The sequence below is a fragment of the Diadema antillarum genome, unplaced genomic scaffold (assembly GCF_040938485.1).
Source record: "Diadema antillarum isolate AM-2024a unplaced genomic scaffold, OU_Dant_1.0 seq00000740_RagTag, whole genome shotgun sequence".
Taxonomy (NCBI): Eukaryota; Metazoa; Echinodermata; class Echinoidea; order Diadematoida; family Diadematidae; genus Diadema; species Diadema antillarum.
In genome coordinates this window covers 985,218-1,004,782 of record NW_027271638.1, presented here as the reverse complement: position 1 = coordinate 1,004,782, position 19,565 = coordinate 985,218, and the positions used below count along the sequence as shown (strand labels likewise).

The 19,565-nt window shown below is 37.1% G+C and overlaps 1 protein-coding gene across 2 annotated transcripts in view; it reads left to right on the top strand.

The window, feature by feature from the left end:
• The first annotated feature begins 2,996 nt into the window (after window positions 1–2,996).
• The window catches only part of LOC139738382 (scavenger receptor cysteine-rich domain superfamily protein-like), a 40,934-nt gene continuing 24,365 nt past the window's right edge, over window positions 2,997–19,565 (top strand). The window contains exons 1-2 of one of the 2 annotated variants that reach the window (XM_071649016.1): window positions 2,997–3,118; window positions 13,464–13,790. In XM_071649016.1, coding sequence (XP_071505117.1) covers window positions 3,055–3,118; window positions 13,464–13,790 — 391 coding nt within the window. In that variant the 5' untranslated portion in view covers window positions 2,997–3,054. The remainder of the gene's footprint in view (window positions 3,119–13,463; window positions 13,791–19,565) is intronic. The other variant, XM_071649017.1, reaches the window with a different exon arrangement.

The window sequence follows — 19,565 nt, the reverse complement described above, 5'->3', positions numbered from 1 at the left end:
AGATTTCAGTCAAACTTGGTTGGGATCATCCTTAGTGGGTAGGGTCCCAAGGTTGTTCATGTTGAGCATGTGGTCGAGGGGGGGGGGGGGGGGGGGGGCAAGGGAAGATGGGAGAAACTTTTGTGCTCCAGATCCAAAAGCATTATAGGCAAGATATGGTGTATGTGGATATCTTTATAGGTGAAGAATATACGTTCATGACAATGCCTCAATACCTATGATAACCTCCTTGGAGCTCGGGGGGGGGGGGGGGGGGGGGGGCAGAGGATAGGGCCCCCAAGAGAGGAAAAAAAAAATCTTGCTCTCCAGACCCGAAAGCATTACAGTCAAGATACGTTTTAAGTAGATACCTTAAAGATAAAGAATATTCATGAAATGTTGTTCATGACAATACCTCGGAAAACCCCTTTGGACAGACTGTTTTGTGTACTAACATCGGTCTTGTACTAGTCTGATTTCATACCTTGATACCACCTTCAGAAATGCATCCTTTCTGTACAAAATGGCATGATATAGAAAGAAAGTCAAAATCTGAAATTTTTAGAGAATTTGTTCCGTTTGTTGTATTTTTAGATCAGATTAATACATTACATGTACCTACATTTGTATTGGATGTTACATCACTGCAAGCCTCATTACATCTTATTCTTATGGACAGTAATGTGTTTGTGTGTGAAAGTTTATGAAATATACTCTGTAATAACGAAATTGTATAGGAACCACACACATTATCTCAATGAGTTATTACTATATGCCTATGTTATAATCATTTCTAAGAAAGCAACCAGAGTCAGATTTCTCTAATTAAATTCCAAAATACATGTACTGTACATCTAGTACACAATCCTTGGGAATGAATTTCTGCTATAGTTTCAGACTTTGCCTTGCGGCTACTCCTTGACACAGATTTCGAGTTGTATAGCCACATATAATTTATAGTTCTTAATACACTGTACAATAAAACATGCGTTATGAAGCTGAAATAATGAGAAGGATGAGAAAAACTCAAATCAAGTTTGTAGCCCATATTATACCAAAATTATGAATTATAATAAATTTGCTCTCATAGTGTTAAGTTGACTTGGTCATATGATTAAAGCTTTTGTGACTTGATTTGAGATAATTATCATTGAGAAATTTATAATGCATTTGGAGTTGGATTATTATACCTGTCCTAGCTGTAAGAAAAAACCAAAATCAACTGCCTAGTTCCTAGTATAGCAAAGTTATTCACATAATTAAAAAAATCGCTCCCATAGACTTTATGTGTACCGTTTCTCTCCCCTCTCCCCCTCACCTACCCCGCACCTTCATCGTTTTTTTTATTCTATCACTTGCCGTGTCACAATTTCATGTGCTTAATGAGCTCATATAACAATGAATCATAACATTTTTTTTTTTTTGGTCCACCCTTTTGGGTTGCAAGTTCACAACACATGGCCATTTACGGGTTCAATTTTATATAAATGTTGTAAATAAGGAGATATGCAGTTGTAGAGCTCGACTCTTGATTTATTTCATGCTTCCCATTGTGCATTGAGTGTTTTTATGTAACCCTGTATATTCATATGTTTATTCAATGCTGCAATTCAATTTCTTTTCAATTATGTAAGATTCATTTGTGATATTCATGATGCCTACATTAATTTGCTGCATTCGTTGGATGAATAAAATTTGAGATTTTTAACCTGATATTATTGCTTTTGTTTTAATGTATTTTCGTCACAGTTACATTATCTGCATACATGTAATTTCATTTCAGATTCATCTCCGAGACCTTGACTAGCTTTCGCTTGTCACGCATGCTGCACTAGGTTTGGTGAAAGCTAGTCAAAAGGGCCAGACCAGCAATAAGCTAGTCTAGCTGTTTGTACTAGCTCTATGTTAGTGTAACTTGACACCATCTACACTAGTTTAAAGCTAGTCGTTTTCTAGTCAAGCAGCAATGACTAGCCTTACTCAGCATAGTCCAGCATCCATTACAAGTCTCATGCTAGTCCAGCAGTCATGACTAGCATGGAAATCCAAAGCTAGTAACTTAGTTCAGCAGACATGACTAGCTTTGTGCTAGTCCAGCACTCTTTGACTATCTTTTGCCTAACTAGTCCAGCAATCACTACTAACATGATGAGTAGTTTTATGCTCATTACTAGCTTGATTTCCCTAGTCCAGCAGTGTTAACTAACATCATGACTAGCATTATGCAAGTCCAGAAGTCATTACTTGCCTTGGCTTACCAAGTCCAGTAGTCATTACTAACTTCACGGTAGTCCAGTAAGCAAGTCAAGCTAGCATTACTAGAATAACACTAGTCCAGGGTGACACCATCTGGACTAGCTTCTTATTAGTCCTGCCTACCAATTTAGGTTGTGTGTGTTGTCTTATTGAGAATCTATCTCTTGCATAGATTTTTAAGTATGCACGTCTGTCATCAGCTCTTGTAATTGCTTTGGATTGCCATGTTTATTACTTTCTGTAACCAGTCATGATTAAATCCTTGCAGGTGACCACAGCATTGTTATTTCTTTTTTTAACATTACAGATTCTAGCATGTATTTCGTTGAGCACATCGGTATCCTTACTTCGTTCAATAATATCTTCCGTTTTAATAGTAATAAGGCTACGATGCATAAAAAATGGCAATACATGTATTATGTTTAATGCAAAATGTTTGCACTATTTTGGTTTTGCACTGATCTGCCAGAACTTCTCAAAAAATGACCTAAGGCAAACACTGGGAAAGGTCAGACAATATTTGAGCATACATCCATAGAATGGTATTGTTCTCCAACTACGTCACAGTATTGTACCACCAATACGTCCACTATACACTTACTGCGTAGGGGCGACACTGTTTTCATTGATTCAAGAGGTTCAAAGTGTGTTTGCAAATGGACGTAAAGGAAAGAGGAGTGACGACTTTCAATTGATAATGCTAGTACAATTCTCTTTTTGCTTACAGCACATAAGCATGTACGACTTAATACTCACTTCATTTGGAAAACGCACTGGTCTCGCCTAAAGACGCGGACATATCTGAGCCCTTTTGGCAGTATGGAGAAATTCGCCATTTTGTTCATGCATATAGCCATTTTGACTTCAACAAGCGCCGAGTATGGTAAGATCGTACTATTCTATTTCTTAGTCTATATTGCGCACAATTTTTCATAATTGCATACCTCTGGACAGTAGTGAATAATCATACATCATGACTGCGTCAATGATTCTGCAGCCGCATATGGCATCACAGCTTGTCAAGAAAACTGCACTACCAACGTACACGGTGACTGGTATAATGTTCTTATGGCAAGATCTCATAATGCTGAATCACGCCCAATTGCCGGAGGGGGGGGGGGGGGGGGGGGGGGGGGCAGGTTATCGACAGTCATGAGTTTAATGATTCCGTTCTCCATGTTCTGATAGATGAAAAAAGAAATCCTGTTTTACACTGAAGTTAGACAACCCATCTATTTCATAAATCAATGGTTGCATTGATTCAAGAGGTTCAAAATGTGTTTTTAACGATTTTGCTATTTCATTATTATGTATTTAAAGTTTGAATAAAATCATTGTTTCACCCGTTTGTTTCCCAATAATATTCTTGCAGGATTTATTATTTGGTCTCTAGTAGACATACAAGAGGAAGCTGGCAGAGTGTTTGATTAAATAGCACATTGATATCAGATTATGTCTCCTATATTTACATCCCTGGCTTTTTAGCCTCTGATACGGGTTACACCATAATATCTACTACTGACAAGTGTAATAACTTACAAAGGAGTTGATGGTTGTCATCTGCTTTGAATTAGTGTCCATGGAGGTTTACTTTTTGTCTCATGTAAGTGGTGATAATACATATATATATATATATATATATATATATATATATATATATATATATATATAATAAACAAGCACACATTAAAATATTGAATATTTTATAACAGATCTGGCAATTGAACAATTAGTTAATATTTACAGTGATTTTGATGTGAATATTTGGTATGATAATTTCAATAAAGATACATTATCATTATGATAAAAAAATTGTCCATTGGTAAAGTTTAAGAAAAATAATCAATATGAAAAGAGTCCATGGATAACAAAAATCGATAATACGTTCTGTACATACAAGGAATAGGCTTCATAGGATTTATATGAATGATCCTGCTGATTTCAATTTGAGAAAAGTTAACACATCCCGAAATAAGTTAATAAATGTCATAAGACAAAATACTCTCATAAGTTAAACCAAGTTCAATTAGATAATAAATCAACATGGAGAATTATAAATGATTTGGTTGTAAAGAAAGAGCAACATTTACCAAGTAAGAATTTCAAATTCAATGATGATATCATTGATCAGAAAGATGTACCCAGCATATTTGACTCTTTTGTTGTAATGGTGGCCGTTGTCATCGCTTGGCGGGCAAATGAATTTGATGATGGATATGAAGACTTAATGAAATTTCTTCCAGAACATATCTGTTCAATTTAATATTTAAACTCTACAATTCCCACAGAAATTATCTCTATTCAAAAAAAAAAAAAAAAATCTGATAGGGCAAATGGCTGTGATAGAATAAGCACATCAGTTATCAAACAAATTATATACCAAATTGCTGATCCACTTACCCACATATTCAATCCCTCTATAATTATTTTCCAGGAATGGTATTTTTCTTTTTTTCAAAATTGCAAAGATTAATCCATTTAGTATGAGAGATGATCTTTGTCAAATTAGTTATTATAGACTTATTTAGTACATCCAACATTCTTAAATAAAAAGCAACAACATGATATTATGAAAGGTATTTTTTCTAACATTTTTGAATAATTATAAAGTTTTGAATTCAAATCAATTTGATTTTCGAAAGAATTTTTCTACAGATTTACATTTGGCGCGGTTATGTGATGAAATTACAAACGCAATGACAAATAAAAAAAAGTCATAGGGATTTTAATTGATTTTAACTAATCTTCAGCGTTTGATATTTTACGATTTTAATGTATATGTTACTTTTAAAACATCACAATTTTATAAAAAATTTTCACGGTGTTGCACTCTTGTGGTTTAGGGATTGTTAATAATGTAGACAACAAACTGTTGTACATGATGAAATGCAGGTCAGCAAGAGTTGAGTGCCCCAGGTCTCAATAGTAGGTCCCCTGCTCTTTTTTCTTTTTTTTTTATATGTATGAATGACATCCTTACTTCGTCGGGTATGTTATGATTAACACACATATAAATAAAATATGTTTATATAATGTCTACACTCTATGCAGAGTTACAAATGTATCAAACCGGTTTAAAGCTAAAACAAATTATATTAATTTTAAGCATACAAAAACTCGCAGGAATGATTTTGCGAACGATAATGATTGATAATTTACCTCTTGAATGCAAAAATTTTACCCTATTTTTAGGTATTCTCGTTGATGAAAAAATAACTTGGAATGAACGCATACGTTATGTTACATCCTGTATTTCTTTTAAGGACTAGACGTTGCCTTCCTGAACATATCCGTTTGATGCTTTATAATTCCCTTATCCTAAAATACATGTGTATTATGTATTGTAATCTAGTGTGGGCTACAAGTGTGAACACTAAACTTAACTCTATTTATCTATTACAAATTAAAGCCATTCACATCTGTATACTGGCTAACAATATTCAACCCGCTCTAATCCGCTTTGTGTGTATAATATACATATATATATATATATATATATATATCAGTTAAAAACATTGAATTTATATTATTGATGCTAAGACATATCAGAGTTTTTCTTGTTATGTTTTAATGTTTGAATAATTTACTCACAATCTCTTTTTACGAGTTCTTAAAACTGAATGATACTGTTCTTTCTTATCCCACTCGTAACTCGCAGAATCTTCACAAATAGTAAATCCTAAGTTAGTAATTTCACAAAAATCTATAAGACATAAAGGATCAAACATTTGGAACGCACTTCCAGGTTATGTTAAATCATGTAAAACGTTTTCTTTTAAGGCTGGATTGAAGCCTACGTTACTGTCTAATTACAATAAGTGAAAATAGAATCTGAATACAGATTCTTTTTTTAACTCAGATTTTTTTTGTTTGAATTAGATTCAAATCTACAGCAAATATACACAATGTTTCTATGCCTACCATTTCATTTTATCCCCATTTCCTTCATCATCAACACCATCTCTATCGTCCCCATTATCACATTTTTGTCCTCATCATCACCCTTTTATCATCATAATCATAATTCACCATATCTTTCTTATGCACTAGAATATAAAATATAGTGCATTTATTATGTTCAATAGTATTTTACCATTCTACTTTGAATAAAATATGTATGTTTTGAAGGTGGGTTTCCTGGGCTGCGATATGTTCAGAAGTCTGCTTGTATTGGCAGTCCTTCATCCGCATTATTTCTCACATAGTTATTTTAAAGTTTGGCAATACGATACATATTACGATTTTTGTTAAGAGAAGTGATTTACACCTTCATTTCCCTCCGAATCATGTATATTGCAGTCTGGATATTGATATTTTATGTGATATTATTGTAAAGAATCTTGATTTATATATGAAATTATGTTGGAAGAAAAATCAAATGCGCAAATGAATAATAATTGAAAAAAAAAGTTGACCTCACACTTCCACGTGTACAGATGGAGCGGTTCGTCTAGTGAATGGTCCAGTGGACAGCGAAGGGCTTCAATAAAGGACCACACCCACAGGTGTTAAAAATGCACTGTGATGGTGTTGAAAAGTGTTCATCTGACACTTCGTGGTGTTAATTTGACACTGTACCTGGTGTTATTTTGACACTGTACTGGTGTTAATTAAAAAATGACACCACATGGTGTTGATTTGATATTTGTTGGTGTAATATCAATGGTTTAACACCCGTCCAGCTTCAATAAGAGACCACACCAGCTGGTGTTACTTTGGTGTAAATTTATTTTCACATTTTTTCAAAAATCTAGTATTTTAATGTAAAATTCTTGATCGTCTTGTTTAAATTAAAAATCAACAAGAAGTGTAGCTACTAAGAAACTCATCAAAAAACAGTTCAAAATTTGGAAATGACACCCGGAGGTGTTAATTTAACACCATAAATGAGCACCGAAAATTGAACGCCAGCTCGGTGTTCACTATTTAACACCGGACATTTTGCAGTGTGTCGTCTTCTGTGTTTGCGTTGCGGATATACAGCTCGCTCTAACAACTTTTTTAATGAAATAGCTGCATTCGATGATTATGTTTATTATATTTCCTATAAGCCTGGTGACTTTTCCTATTCGTTGCAACATCGCGTTACATTAACAATATTAAGCTATCATCAACCCCACGAATATAGAACGTGTACTCATCTTTATAAACACTATTTATTTAGTCTTCTTTTTAGAAATTCACAGGGTAGCTTCATTCAGGACCGAAGTGCTCTTTACACCCGAGCCTTCTTACACAAAGATACATTGCACAATAATAAGGTTTGGTTTAAGCACAAACAAACAAACAAACAAACCGAAAAACTACAACAACAACATCAACAACAAAACAATAGCAGTCATATCTCACATTTTGTAATCGAATTCAACTATTTTATCATTTAGAATTTAACAGTAAGACAATTAAACTTTGTTAATATAATGTCGAATCAGATTTTTTTTTCATCATAAGAAAGTACACAATGCTACCATGTAAATATCTGATGCAAGCAAACGTGCGCATTAGATATTTAAACAATTTTTTTCTACACACGACAAACATACAGCAAACTTTATACAGCATATAATGTGTCTAATATAGATTAATAATACATATACGAATAAATATACACAGTATATAATTTGATTTGATTTGATATTATTGGTTCCTGCATTTACATTGCTCATGCAGATACATACACACATATCATATACATTGATGATTATACCATACATATGAATGGATACATAAACATTAATTTTTGCTAACAAGGTAAGTCTCTTCATTACCTTTGGAATGTACAGCAATACATTTTTTTTTTTTCATTGCCTTTACAATGTACAACAGAACATATCAGTGATGCAATGAGAAACGCAGAAGGGCTACAGTTGCTTGATTTGCATGCAGCCCTCGTACATAATACATAACATATAGGAAAATAAGGGGAAGGATGACTTGCATAGAGATAGGATAGGAGAAAGGAGAGAGGAGAGGTCTGTCTGCATTCGCTAATACACAAAGAAGGATCACCTGGATCACTGTATAGTAAAGCATGGCAAAGTATTTTCTCACCGAGGTACAGGTGAACAGTTACAGGTCATGGTTGGTTACATTACATTACGCAATACATTCTGAACGGCGATAATTCAACGAGGGAATTTCATATACAATACAATTGCAATAACATTATAACATCACTGATATCCAGAGAGTAGCATTGTCTTTACAGCTTTCTTGAAAGAATACATAGACTTTAAAAATTCGAATTTCTGAAGGAAGAGAGTTCCAAATATCAGGTCTAGTGTGTCTGATAGATTTCAGAGCCATCTCCGTTTTAGGATTTTGTAGATGAAATTTATCAGATTGCCTTGTGGGATAATAATGTATATCCTTGTTTAGCTGCAATAATGAGAAGAAAGAAGATGGCAACTGACCGTTATACAAAGGAAACATGAAAAGTGAATTTTGCAAAAAAAAAAAAAATATATCATTTACCTTTAGTGTGTTTAATTCTATGAACAAAGGATCTGAATGGTCTCGATGACGTGAATTGGTACATGTACGTGTAACATTTCTTTCAGTGTAGAAGCAATATGCTGTCAATGTGACTTTTCGCAGTTGCCCAAATAATGGTACAATATGAGATATTCGACAATATCAACGAATAATAAAGCATAAATAAAATACTCTTTGGGACAGAATACTTATAAGCTTACAGAGTATACCAACGTTACGAGACACTTTAACTGAGATGTATTGCACATGAGCATTCCATTTCATATTTTCACTGATATATATTCCAAGGAATTTAACACTTTCTTTTTGCTCCATAATATACCATCCACCATCATATTCAAATGGCGCATTTCATTTTTATGCTTCTTATTATTATAATAAATAAAATTTGTCTTGTTTAAGTTGAGTGACAATCTATTGCTCTTAAACCATGTAGATAATTTCGGCAATTCAGTATCAAGACTTCTTAAAAGCGACTGAAAATCAGAATTGGAACAAAATTCATTAGTGTCATCGGCACCAATTGCACATACATATAGGCTTATTATATATATATACATACATGTATATATGTGACCGTGCACCTCAAAACGAACATAAAGTCGCACACACCGATTTTGCACGACGACTGAAAATAAGTGAAATGGGTCAACCTAGCCGAACTTGACTTTTTCATATTTTCTGAAAGAGAGGGTCTTCGTTTACATCATGCTAAACTTTGGTATCATAAAACGGGCAGGAAAGTGTGTTTCTTAAGCAGTTTGTCTCGAACATTTTTGGTGGAATAGTGTGATTAGGTGTGTCTTTAGAATCCCTTTTCATTTCTGAAAAACCTTGTCCACACTCTTCACTTTCAACTCTAATAACTTTTGAAAAGATAGTGTGGACAAGGTTTTTCAGAAATGAAAAAGGGATTATAAAGAAACACCTTATCACACTATTCTACCAAATAATGTTCGAGATAAACTGCTAAAAAACACACTTTCCTGCCCGTTTTATGATACCAAAGTTTAGCATAATGTAAAAGAAGACCCTCTCTTTCAGAAAATATGAACAAGTCAAGTTCGGCTAGGTTGACCCATTTCACTTATTTTCAGTCCTCACGCAAAATCAGTGTGTGCGACTTTATGTTCGTTTTGAGGTGCACGGTCACATATATATATATATATATATATATAATTATAGGACTGCAACCCCCACCCCCTAGTTATTTGGGGAAAAAAGAGAAAAAAAAAGAACATGCAAGATGCTTAAAATCGCAAGCTGGCTACCCTAAATCTGACAAATTTCCCTAATTTGGGAAGGGGACACCCCGCCCCCCCCCCCCCTTGGGAAAAAGCTAGATGCGCTCCCGAGGATTGCATCCTAAAATTCAATATTACCAGGGAGGTGACTCCTCCCTAATATTACCTAGTCGCTTGTCGATGACTATAGGTCTCACACCTGTAAATGAAATGGAATATCCCAAACCCCTTTACAAATTCGTACCAAAGATACCAAAATAAATGAAAAAAATATCAATGCAGTTTGGCATTTAAACTGAATAGCTGCAGATGTTGAGTACGAAATCCTCTGCAAACTACATTCTGGTTTGAAGATGATAGCTTTTCTCATGGAATTTGAAGGGACTATATTGCATTTCTGGTCGATGAGGAAGTACCACCACGACTCGGCAAGAGCTAAACAGCTGCCATTCTCCTGTTGCTCTTGTCCGTTTAAAGCCACCGTACCTTGACATTACCTTGACAATGTCACGGCGCGACTGTGGCTCGCTAACTTCAGCAGGGAGTGTGCAAAAATCGCTGTACGTACTGTACACCAGGCGAATGCATGCACACCGATGATGCTTGAGTGAGTCTCAATAGTACTGTATGGTCGAGTGCATTCGTCATTTATATCTATGGCTTTATATTCATTTTCGTGTGCTTAATTTGAACTGTAACGACGGCACTGAGAAAAGTATGTTTCCAAAAAGACGAAGGAACGAAGAGTGACGACTGGTATTACGACCTCTATTTGGTCACAGCACATTTTGCATTACGACCTAACACCAGTGCTGTCGCCAGTGTTCCCTGTCCTCCAGAAAACGCACTGGTCTCGCCAAACGACACGGATATGTTTCTGAGCCATTTTGGCAGTATGGGAAAATTCGTCATATTATTATTAATGCATGTAGTAGCCATTTCGACATCAACAAACGCTGAGTATGGTAAGCGCCGAGTGCTATTCTATTTCATAATTGATATGGCGCACTTAATACTCATGTTAAACACCTAGATTATACAGATCCTTGTAATTTGATTGGGTGCTTGTGTTGATCGTTCGTCCCACTTTACTATTACGTCATCATTCGTGCAATTTTGGCCCCATTTACTATGCTATAGTATACGATATTCTCCGTTGCTTGCACGTCGAGAGCTCGGCACACTACGCGCTCAAAACGCTTGCGTTTGCAGAGCAGTAGTGTATACTAGTAATATGCGACAGCGCGGTAGCTATAGCGTATAGCCATCAAGCGTTCAGTGAGCACGTGCTCTCTCTATTTCAGAATTAGATGCCGCACATTCTCTCTTGTTTCTAAACTTATAAAACATCAAATAACAAATATCTATTTTAGGTGTTATATAAAGCAAATAATAAATGTGTTTCATTCGTGCAATGGAAAAAAATATTTCAGGGCTGAAATAATTGATCCATTAAACTCGACTACGCTTTGTTGAATGGATCATTTCATTTTTCACCTCATGTAAATATTCTGTCCATTGCACTCATAAACTTTCATTATTTGTATACGCCCACACTAGCTGTACACTGCTTGACATTAGTGATTTTAAGATATGTTATGATACATTTTCCGTTGAGATATAGGGATTCAGGTTTCCAACTCTTTTTAATGATATTTTGAGCTAATTAGAAACCTCTTGTGAAATCTAGAAGGGTGTATATGTGACCGTGCACCTCAAAACGAACATAAAGTCGCACACACTGATTTTGCGTGAGGACTGAAAATAAGTGAAATGGGTCAACCTAGCCGAACTTGACTTTTTCATATTTTCTGAAAGAGCGGGTCTTCTTTTACATTATGCTAAAACTTGGTATCATAAAACGGGCAGGAAAGTGTGTTTTTTAGCAGTTTATCTCGAACATTTTTGGTAGAATAGTGTGATTAGGTGTGTCTTTAGAATCCCTTTTTCATTTCTGAAAAACCTTGTCCACACTTTTCACTTTCAACTCTAATAATTTTTGAAAGGATAGTGCTACTGCTTTGGAAGTTAGCATTAATTATGGAAAGAATGTGTTAAAGAGGCATGCTTAATTTCAGTTAAATTTGATAATCCCTTCATTGTTGTTACTCTGGTGGTTTACTTCCTGTTTTTTGTCCCATTCATCACACAGCCAGCACGGCTTGGTAAAGATTAAGCGCTTGAATAAACACTGCACTTCAGAGCCTCTTTTCTCAGTTCACACTTTTCCTGAGTTTGTGCTTTCTTTCCAATATTTAGATAAGCTAGGAGAGTCCATTTGATTTGAGTTACACATCATTTTAAAGCTTAAAGTCTGCTCTTTCAGAATATGGTCTTAACTAAAAATTCATGTCCGGCGACTTTTTGTTTGTTTTGAGGTGCAGGGTCACATATTCTAAGGAAAATTGAGTGTTTATTTGATTGCAATTGGTTTTGGAATATAGATATTTAAAACAATGAAATGTTGGACCCACCTTTTTATTAGGTTAGCTTTGCTTTACATTTCAGTTGATATATCGGCCATTCTAAAACCGATTTTCATCATAATCGTAAACTCTGAATTCCTCTTAGGATTACATGCTCTTGAACATTACACTTCATAAAGTGTTTTTATAGGTATCTTGCAACAAGTTTTTAAAAGCTGAATCCTCATCTCAACCAATAGGGCCTATTATAGTCCCTTTGAATAATCATGATAGTGTCAATATGATTCCGCAGCATATGGTGTTATGGTTTGTCAAGTAACTACTACCGACATGGTGACTTCAAATTAAGTGTATGATGTTTTCAATACAGTTTTTATCTTTTGTGCTTTTGAATGCTAACTCATGGCCGATTGTGGAGCGGTGGATTATCGGCAGTCACACGATTAAACGCTTAAATTATTGTTTTGTATTGCATGTGCTGATATTAAGTCCTCCTGTCACGTAGTTCTTTTTAGACATCTCCCATCTATTTCTGTAACCACTTAATCCATTGCAATCGAGTCATGCCAATTCAATGCCCGTCTGCAAACTGGCTTTACCTTACTGAGTAACGATACTATCTACATTTATTTATTGTAATTCGATTCGATTCACTAATAGCAAGATGGTGGCGACAAAACTAAACGCAGAACATGCAATCACTTTCTTTCATTCGGAATACAGATGAAGAAGATTTACACCAGGTCGTGTGCCGTGTTTGAGTTTTTATTAGGTTTTCTTGCTTGTGTAATCTAGTATGAGTGACAATGAATTTCCTTATCGAGTATGTACGCCCATGATTTTTATCATGGCTACTACTAAAAACACTAATCAATTCAGTGCATATTTACGTCGATGTAGGGTAATTTGTCAATCAGTTGCGATGAAAAACACCTCGACGGAAGAATTTCATGAATTTGAATAAATTTCCTTCTTCTTTATATTCTTAACAGCAAAAAGATAAACTGGTCCCGATCAAGACTAACAATCGCCAACGTTCTTTTCCCATGCCTGTATACTGCAGCATTCGAGGGAGATGTTCGGTTGGCAGGGGGTTCAAACCCTAGAGAGGGACGGGTCGAAGTCTTCTCCGGCGGTCAGTGGGGGACCGTGTGTGCAGATTCATTCTGGAACGATGACGACGCGCGGGTTGTTTGTCGTCAACTTGGGTTCGAGGGTGGAACTGACAGCATTGAGGACTACGTCGGGTCTGTGGTGGATATGCCAATACATTTTGGCTCCGTCATCTGCAATGGGCTAGAGAACAGGCTCGTAGACTGCTTTTCTCGAGTTGACAATTGTTCTCGCTTTGACGTTGCTAACGTCACGTGTAACGTCCGGGGACTTTATGGTAATTTCCAATTGTTCTTTGAAGAAATTTTCAAATAGTACTGAATGTTGCTCTAGTGTGATCCTAACACACATAGGCTGAGTCAGGTTGCGGCTTTAGCGTTTTCTGTTATGTGTTACAACATATGATAGTTATGTTGTGTCAATTGGCTTTCCATATTCTGATCGGTTTCATGTGTTGTTGAATAATTATGCACGTTATTTTGATGTGTTGTGCACCTCTGTAGTTACGTGGTTGACTCGGTTTTGGCCAACAAACTCTTGACCATCACATGCCAAGATCGCTCTATCACTATTAAAGCACTGGCGTGGTGACAGCACAGATTTGAATTCATGATGACTAAACAATACACGCTACCAAGATCCTTGTTTAAGGCGAATCAAACCCAATCAATAGGGGTCAGACGCTCACCAAATTGATTGCAGTTTATTGAATTGGTGCAGCTCTACGCACTACAATGCTCGCAGCATCGTCGACGCAGCGAGGCATTGTTGTATACGTCTCCCCCCCCCCCCTATATTTTCAAAGTCTTTATCAGCAGAATAAGAGACAACTATTAATCTAGATACACCCTTCTGCCAAAAGAATTTGGCCAGTGCTGCGACAGTATTCACATGGAAGAATGGTGTACTTAGTATCTAAAGAGACACTATGCAAGTTTATTCTCTCGGCAGCTTCCCATTAAACTATCAAAGTATCCCATCAAACGAAATAATAAAGTGTACAGTAACTTAATTAAAAAAAAAGACAATATTACTTTGGAAAACCTCGGGATATTTAACAAAATTCCTTTCTTAGTGGAAATGAGCAATATTATACATAAATGTTAGGATATTTCCTTTCAAACTTCTTGAGAAATGTTTTACGTTCCATCTTAAAGAGGTAACCAAAGAGATGGCACGTGACGAGAGTGCGTTTACACCGAGCACGGTAACGGCAACCGTGATGATTTTTGCTCTGGTGCGCCAAAAGGAAATCATGTTTGGTTCTGTTAAGTAAAATACTATTTCAGTACAAAATCATCCAAAATGTTATTCTTATAAATGTCAAAATCAGCAGCAACAATCACCAGTAGAAGTTTAATTTTGCAACAAAATTATTAGCGTGAAAGTGACATTGTAACAGGACCAGACATGGTTCCCTGTTGGCGCACCATAGAAAAAACTCGGCCCGTTGCACGTACCGTGCTCGGTGTGAACGCGTCGTAAAAGTCAATGCGCGCTGCAGCTGTGAAGCGCGCAGATATCAACATGAACATAAAAGCAAATGATAATAAATTTTAAAAGAAAATGAATATTGAAAAAAAAATCTAATCACCTAGCTCAGTGTCATCGCGTTGCCCTTGCTTCGTCCACCTACCCGACCTCGTTGCTGTCGCTATCAGAGCCATTGTTGCCGCCAACATTCAATTCACCCTCGACATCAACTCAAAGTCTTTCCGTACACTTTTAAGGTAAATATTGGATGTTTAAATGGCTCAACCGAGAAAGCCGATGCGAATACAGGATAGGTATTACATCTGCTCGCCTGGAAATACGTGCTTTATGAATGATGGCCTCCATGTCCCACTGCACTCGGAAAGGATTTTGAACCTGTCGTGACGTCATAATTCAGGGCTCAAAAAAGACGGCTATTCCGGGGCGAAAATCGGTGAAGTGATTTGGTCAGTTTTAACTCGCGATTTTTCAATGGCGCGAATATCTTTTAACAAGTCATAATGATAAGCTGTTTCAGGAGATATTTCCCTCTGCTTTGATACCCTTTTTCATAAGTACGTTGTATTTTAAAGATATGGTTAACAGTTTCGGTTGCTTAAGTGATATTTTGAGCTATTACTCTACATGAAAATGATGATAATTGTTGAAAGTACACTACTGTTATGTCAATGAAATTGCAGAAAATTGATGTATTTGAACAAAAAAAAAAAAAATGGCATACAGCCCCAAATTAAAATCACTGGCTTCTCATGGTCTGACGCCGATTACGATATATTTACGAAATTTTGACATTTGTAATAACCTACATTGGATATCGTGTTTGTCACAGATCTTCTTTAAATGAGGGCCGCTGGCCGTCTAGCTTTTATGCCTCTGCCACGAAGTGGTGCCGAAGGCATTAACTTTTCGGGTTGTCCGTCCATCCATCCATCCTTCCATCCATCCGTCCTTCCGTCCGTCCTTCAGTCCGTCCGTCTTTCTGTCCATCTGTCCGTCCGTAATCAATTTTGTGGACAGCGTAACTACAAAACCGTTTGAGGTATTCTAATGAAACTTTGCATGTATGACATTGTATGAGTGGGCGAAGTTGCATGAGTGCCTATCAACTTTTGGGCGCACTATCTCAAGGTCAGAGGTCAAAATATATGCAATTCCTGAAAGTATTTTCTTGAATTGTAATGTGTACATGTACCACCAAATGAAGATTCTCCAGAGAGAGTTTCGTGTCATGAGGGCAAAGGTCAAAGGTCAAGAAAAAATGTTAAAATATCCCTTTTTGCTCTATATCTCGCAAATGATTTGAAGTATCTTCATGGAATTTAGTGTATATGCTTGTACTGACTGGCAGTAATTATCTAGGGAATTTCAGGGTCATGGGTCAAAGGTCAGGGATCAGAGGTCAAGGTCAAGCATTTCCCCTAATTCGGTATAGATGCAGTGCCTGCAGCTTTCTTGTTGAAGGGTAATGTAATACATGTATTACCCGACAGAGATTCGCTGGGAAGTTTCATAAGGTCAAAGGTCAAGTGAAAGTGCTGAACTTCATTTCTTCCTCCATATCTCGAAAGTGATTGAAGGTCTCATCATAAAATCAGTACTGGGTACATGCATGTTCTACCTGACAGTGGTTCTCCTGGGAATTCTAGAGCCATAGGGTCAAAGGTGAAGGGTCAAAGGTAAGGTTAAAATGTTGTCATTTTACTACTTAGAATTGAAATTACACTTTTTTGTCCATACCTTGAAAATTACTCAACACATAAACTGATAAAAGGGTCAGAAGTCAGGTACAAATTATCAACTCCCCAAATACCTGCACTTGTAGACAATAGCCTTTCATTCAAATAAATGTGACCCTGCACCACAAAACCAACAAAACGTCGCACGACCAATATTTTTTTTTTAAAGGGACACAGTCCTCACGAAATTTAAAAAAATATGTTGTTGTTGGTACCTCCAATGAACTACTTTCACCAAAAACAAACTTTAAAATCACCAAATAAGCTCGTACATTTTGGTTGAAAAAGTGTGACTCTGCATGGTGAATATGCTAATGTGCAAGTCTTGGCGGAGAGTCATACGTCGTCGATGCACAACTCTTCCCAGCCGTGTTCTGCTCGTTATCCGTACGCTCCCTAGTTTACCCGGATGCATGAAGACGTCGGTGGCTACTCCGACTCGTATTTGACATTGTTTCTACGTTGTGTGTGTGTGTGTGTGTGTGTGTTTGTGTGTGTGTGTATATATTGTGTATTATATTCGCACGTGTGGACGGTACAACTAGATGATAGATCTACGGTAGATACGCGTACGCACCCCGTACGCGGTTTGCCCTTCTCACTTTTCCAGTCTCAAGCGCAGCTGCAGCCCTTCCTGTCGCCGCTCATGCATGTTCTATATATAGTCCGGGAGCCAGCGGGGGTCAGCCTAGCTGAAAAGGTTACCAATTTTCATGTGTATAGCAATTTAGTACGTATGCCCCTGAGTATGGAAATGCACGTCTGGCTGGTCATCGGTGGTGGGTGTGGCCAGGAGAGCCACAGAAAGGACCCCCCAAAATTAGGCTAGCCTAGCTGGAAAAGTAACCCCATGAAAACAACTGGCACTTGTTCGTTACACTTACAGGATAAATGAATGACCATTGCCAGACGTTTTAAGTGGTGGGGGGTAGCCGCCAGACGCTCTTAAAGGCCCCACTCCAGCTAGGCTAGCCTAGCTGAAAAAGTAACCTCATGAAAGCCACTGGAACTTGTTCGTTACACTTACAGGATAAATGAATGACCATTGCCAGACGTTTTAAGTGGTGGGGGGTAGCCGCCAGACGCCCTTAAAGACCCAAATTTTTCCAGCTAGGCTAGCCTAGCTGAAAAAGTAACCTCATGAAACCCACTGGAACTTGTTCGTTACACTTACAGGATAAATGAATGACCATTGCCAGACGTTTTAAGTGGTGGGGGGTAGCCGCCAGACGCCCTTAAAGACCCAAATTTTTCCAGCTAGGCTAGCCTAGCTGAAAAAGTAACCTAATGTAACCCACTGGAACTTGTTCGTTACACTTACAGGATAAATGAATGACCATTGCCAGACGTTTTAAGTGGTGGGGGGTAGCCGCCAGACGCCCTTAAAGACCAAACTTTTTCCAGCTAGGCTTGCCTAGCTGAACAAGTAACCTTGTGAAACCCACTGGAACTTGTTCTTTACACTTACAGGATATATGCATGACCGTTGCCAGACGTTTTAAATGGTGGTGGTGGTGGTGGGGGGGGGGGGGGGGGGGGGTAGCCGCCAGACGCCCTCAAAGACCCAATTTTACCAGCTAGACTAGCCTATATATAGCTGGAAAAATAACCTCCTGAAACCCACTGGAACTTGTTCTTGTGATACACTCAAAGGATAACTGAATGATTGTTGCCAGACAATAGCCGGCAGACGCCTCAAAGACCAAACTCTTACCAGCTAGGCTAGCCTAGCTGAAAATTAGGAAAGTAACCCCATGAAACCCACTGGAACTTGTTCTTACACTTACAGAATAAATGCATGACCGTTGCCAGACGCTTTAAGTGGTGGGGCGTAGCCCCCAGACGCTCTCAAAGACCCAATTTTACCAGCTATAAGGTTCACATATTTCAGAAATGATAGCAGTGTAATTCCATAACAATACCGCTTGCTTGCGAGTTCACCTGTCTATAATCTATGCATGCATTATTCTTTTGTTCTGCTTCCTTGAGCCCCAACTCATGCATTCTTATGGTGACTCTCCCATGTCATCATCCTTGTTCATTGCAATTTGTTCTATTTTTTGAAAATATTCTTATTCTTCATCCCAATTATCACAAATTCTGAAACTCTGTCCTCAGTATAACTAATTCATAGTTGTACAAATGTAAAAATCTGAGAATCACCCGGAGGTCTCCTTTAATGGGGGAGTTTCTTGAGCGCACAGGGAAACATGCTTTGAAATATCAATAGGGCAAGTGCTGAGACGAAATACTGTAGAAATATGAGAATATACAGTGCTGTGGTTTTGGTAGAAGAAATAGGGTATCTGTATTTGTCCTCAGTGATAACCAAAAAAACTTATTTGGAAAGAATAATAGACATCCAAAAAGAATTGCCCAATCAAACATGTCGGGATTTTTCTCAAACATCAGTGTTCTCATTTTCTTTGCAGTGTAAAACAAAAATAAAAAACGAAAAACAAAAAACAGGGCTGGGTACAGTATCCGGATGGAAATTGGTGGGATGGGCGTAAACCCGCGGGTATTATAACATACTGACGTGAAAAAAAAAACAAGACCAGAAACTACTTTCTTTCTGTGCCCTGGGGAGAAATATTCATCAATTGCATTTTGGAAATGTTGAAAATCACAACTTTTGATGAAATTGCGTCCTACAGTATCTCTTCTTAGAAGGCTTTTTTTCTAATTAAGTTTCTTTCCTCTATGACCATGATAAAACAAACCCTTGATGATTACAACAAAAGACAATCAAAACTTGGCAAATGAACTCTTTGGACATTAGCAAAAGGGAATAAATTAACAGTTTTTGCAAACACTTTATA